The sequence below is a fragment of the Oculina patagonica genome, chromosome 14 (assembly GCF_052425735.1).
Source record: "Oculina patagonica isolate OP01 chromosome 14, crgOcupat, whole genome shotgun sequence".
In the NCBI taxonomy this organism is placed as follows: Eukaryota; Metazoa; Cnidaria; class Anthozoa; order Scleractinia; family Oculinidae; genus Oculina; species Oculina patagonica.
In genome coordinates, this window is record NC_135771.1 from 8,778,417 (window position 1) to 8,779,598 (window position 1,182).

Sequence of the window (1,182 nt, forward strand, 5' to 3'; positions counted from 1 at the left end):
AACGAAGGAGCACTTCATTGAGTTAGAAACATCCTTCCGTAAGGCATTCCTTCGTGCAATCAGGCCGCTTCCGGAATACAAGTGCTTTGAATCTGGTTTGTGCAAGATCGAAGATGTCAAGGTTCCTGGTTGTGAAGGATTTAGTCGAGAGAGAAAGAGAAGATCCGTCGGACCTGATCACTTGACGACGATACTATTTACGGTGATCTTCAAAGCTTCTAAGACGAATGTTTCGGCGCCAAATGCTGCTGAAAAGGCTGGCTCGGTTGCCTTTCAGCTGCAGTACGTAGTTTCCATGGGGCAGTTTACCATGAACATCAGCGAAAACACTATAGTGGCAAAGCAAGGTTCACTTCAGCGCTTGTCTTCTGAATTCACTTGTGGCTTAGGTTACTTTACCGACGCTGGGAATAGCTCGTGTGGTAAGTGCTTACTGAATCACTATCCTTTAGTTGATCCAAGCGTTATGACCTACAGTGGTTTACAGCGCAAGTCCCCACCCCCTATTGAATAAGAGGCTGTAACGACACTCCTGATATTGCGTCTTGATTGCATCTGTTAATAATAGCAGCTACACTAAAGACAGGTATAGTACTGTTATTTGCAGAGAACGTATTATATTACCAGAAGGGGGTAGGTGATATATTGTTTAGCAGTGCACTAGTTTGTACAATCTTTATAATTCTGGAAATCCATTTTATTACACAGTGGGATGTCCCCCTGGCTTTTTCTTAGACACACCTTCCAAACAATGTCGCGAGTGTGATATTGGTAGCTATCAAGACCAGGAAGGTCAGATTTCTTGTCAGCCGTGCCCATCAGGATATTCAACAAGAAGGAAGAACTCCAATAGCGTGAGCGACTGCTATCGTGTAAAAACTGATGATAACGAAGGTAATATTACTAGTGTCTGCTTCATTTCAAAACTACATGAGTAATTTTCCATAATGCAATGCTTACTGTTAGAATCCCTACCGTAGTGTTAACAACATTTACTGTAAAGGCTCTTTAAGGCTGCCCCCTCTTATAACCCCCCTTTTTTAATAAGCCCCCCCAACTCCCTCAATTAAGCCCTCCCCCACCCGCACCGGGGGTGGGGATGGGGGTGACAATGGGCTCCTGCTTTTGATGGTTACTAGAACGCATTTGACACTTAAATGAAGTTACGTACTTACTTACTTT

General features: G+C 43.7%; 1 protein-coding gene across 1 annotated transcript in view; it reads left to right on the forward strand.

Moving 5' to 3' along the window:
* Positions 1 to 960, forward strand: part of LOC144639151 (uncharacterized) — a 40,727-nt gene extending 39,767 nt beyond the window's left edge. Inside the window, exons 31-32 of the mRNA XM_078498395.1 lie at positions 1 to 422; positions 709 to 960. The exon at positions 1 to 422 is cut by the window's left edge and continues 67 nt beyond it. Coding sequence (XP_078354521.1) covers positions 1 to 422; positions 709 to 938 — 652 coding nt within the window. The 3' untranslated portion in view covers positions 939 to 960. The remainder of the gene's footprint in view (positions 423 to 708) is intronic.
* Positions 961 to 1,182: the final 222 nt, after the last annotated feature.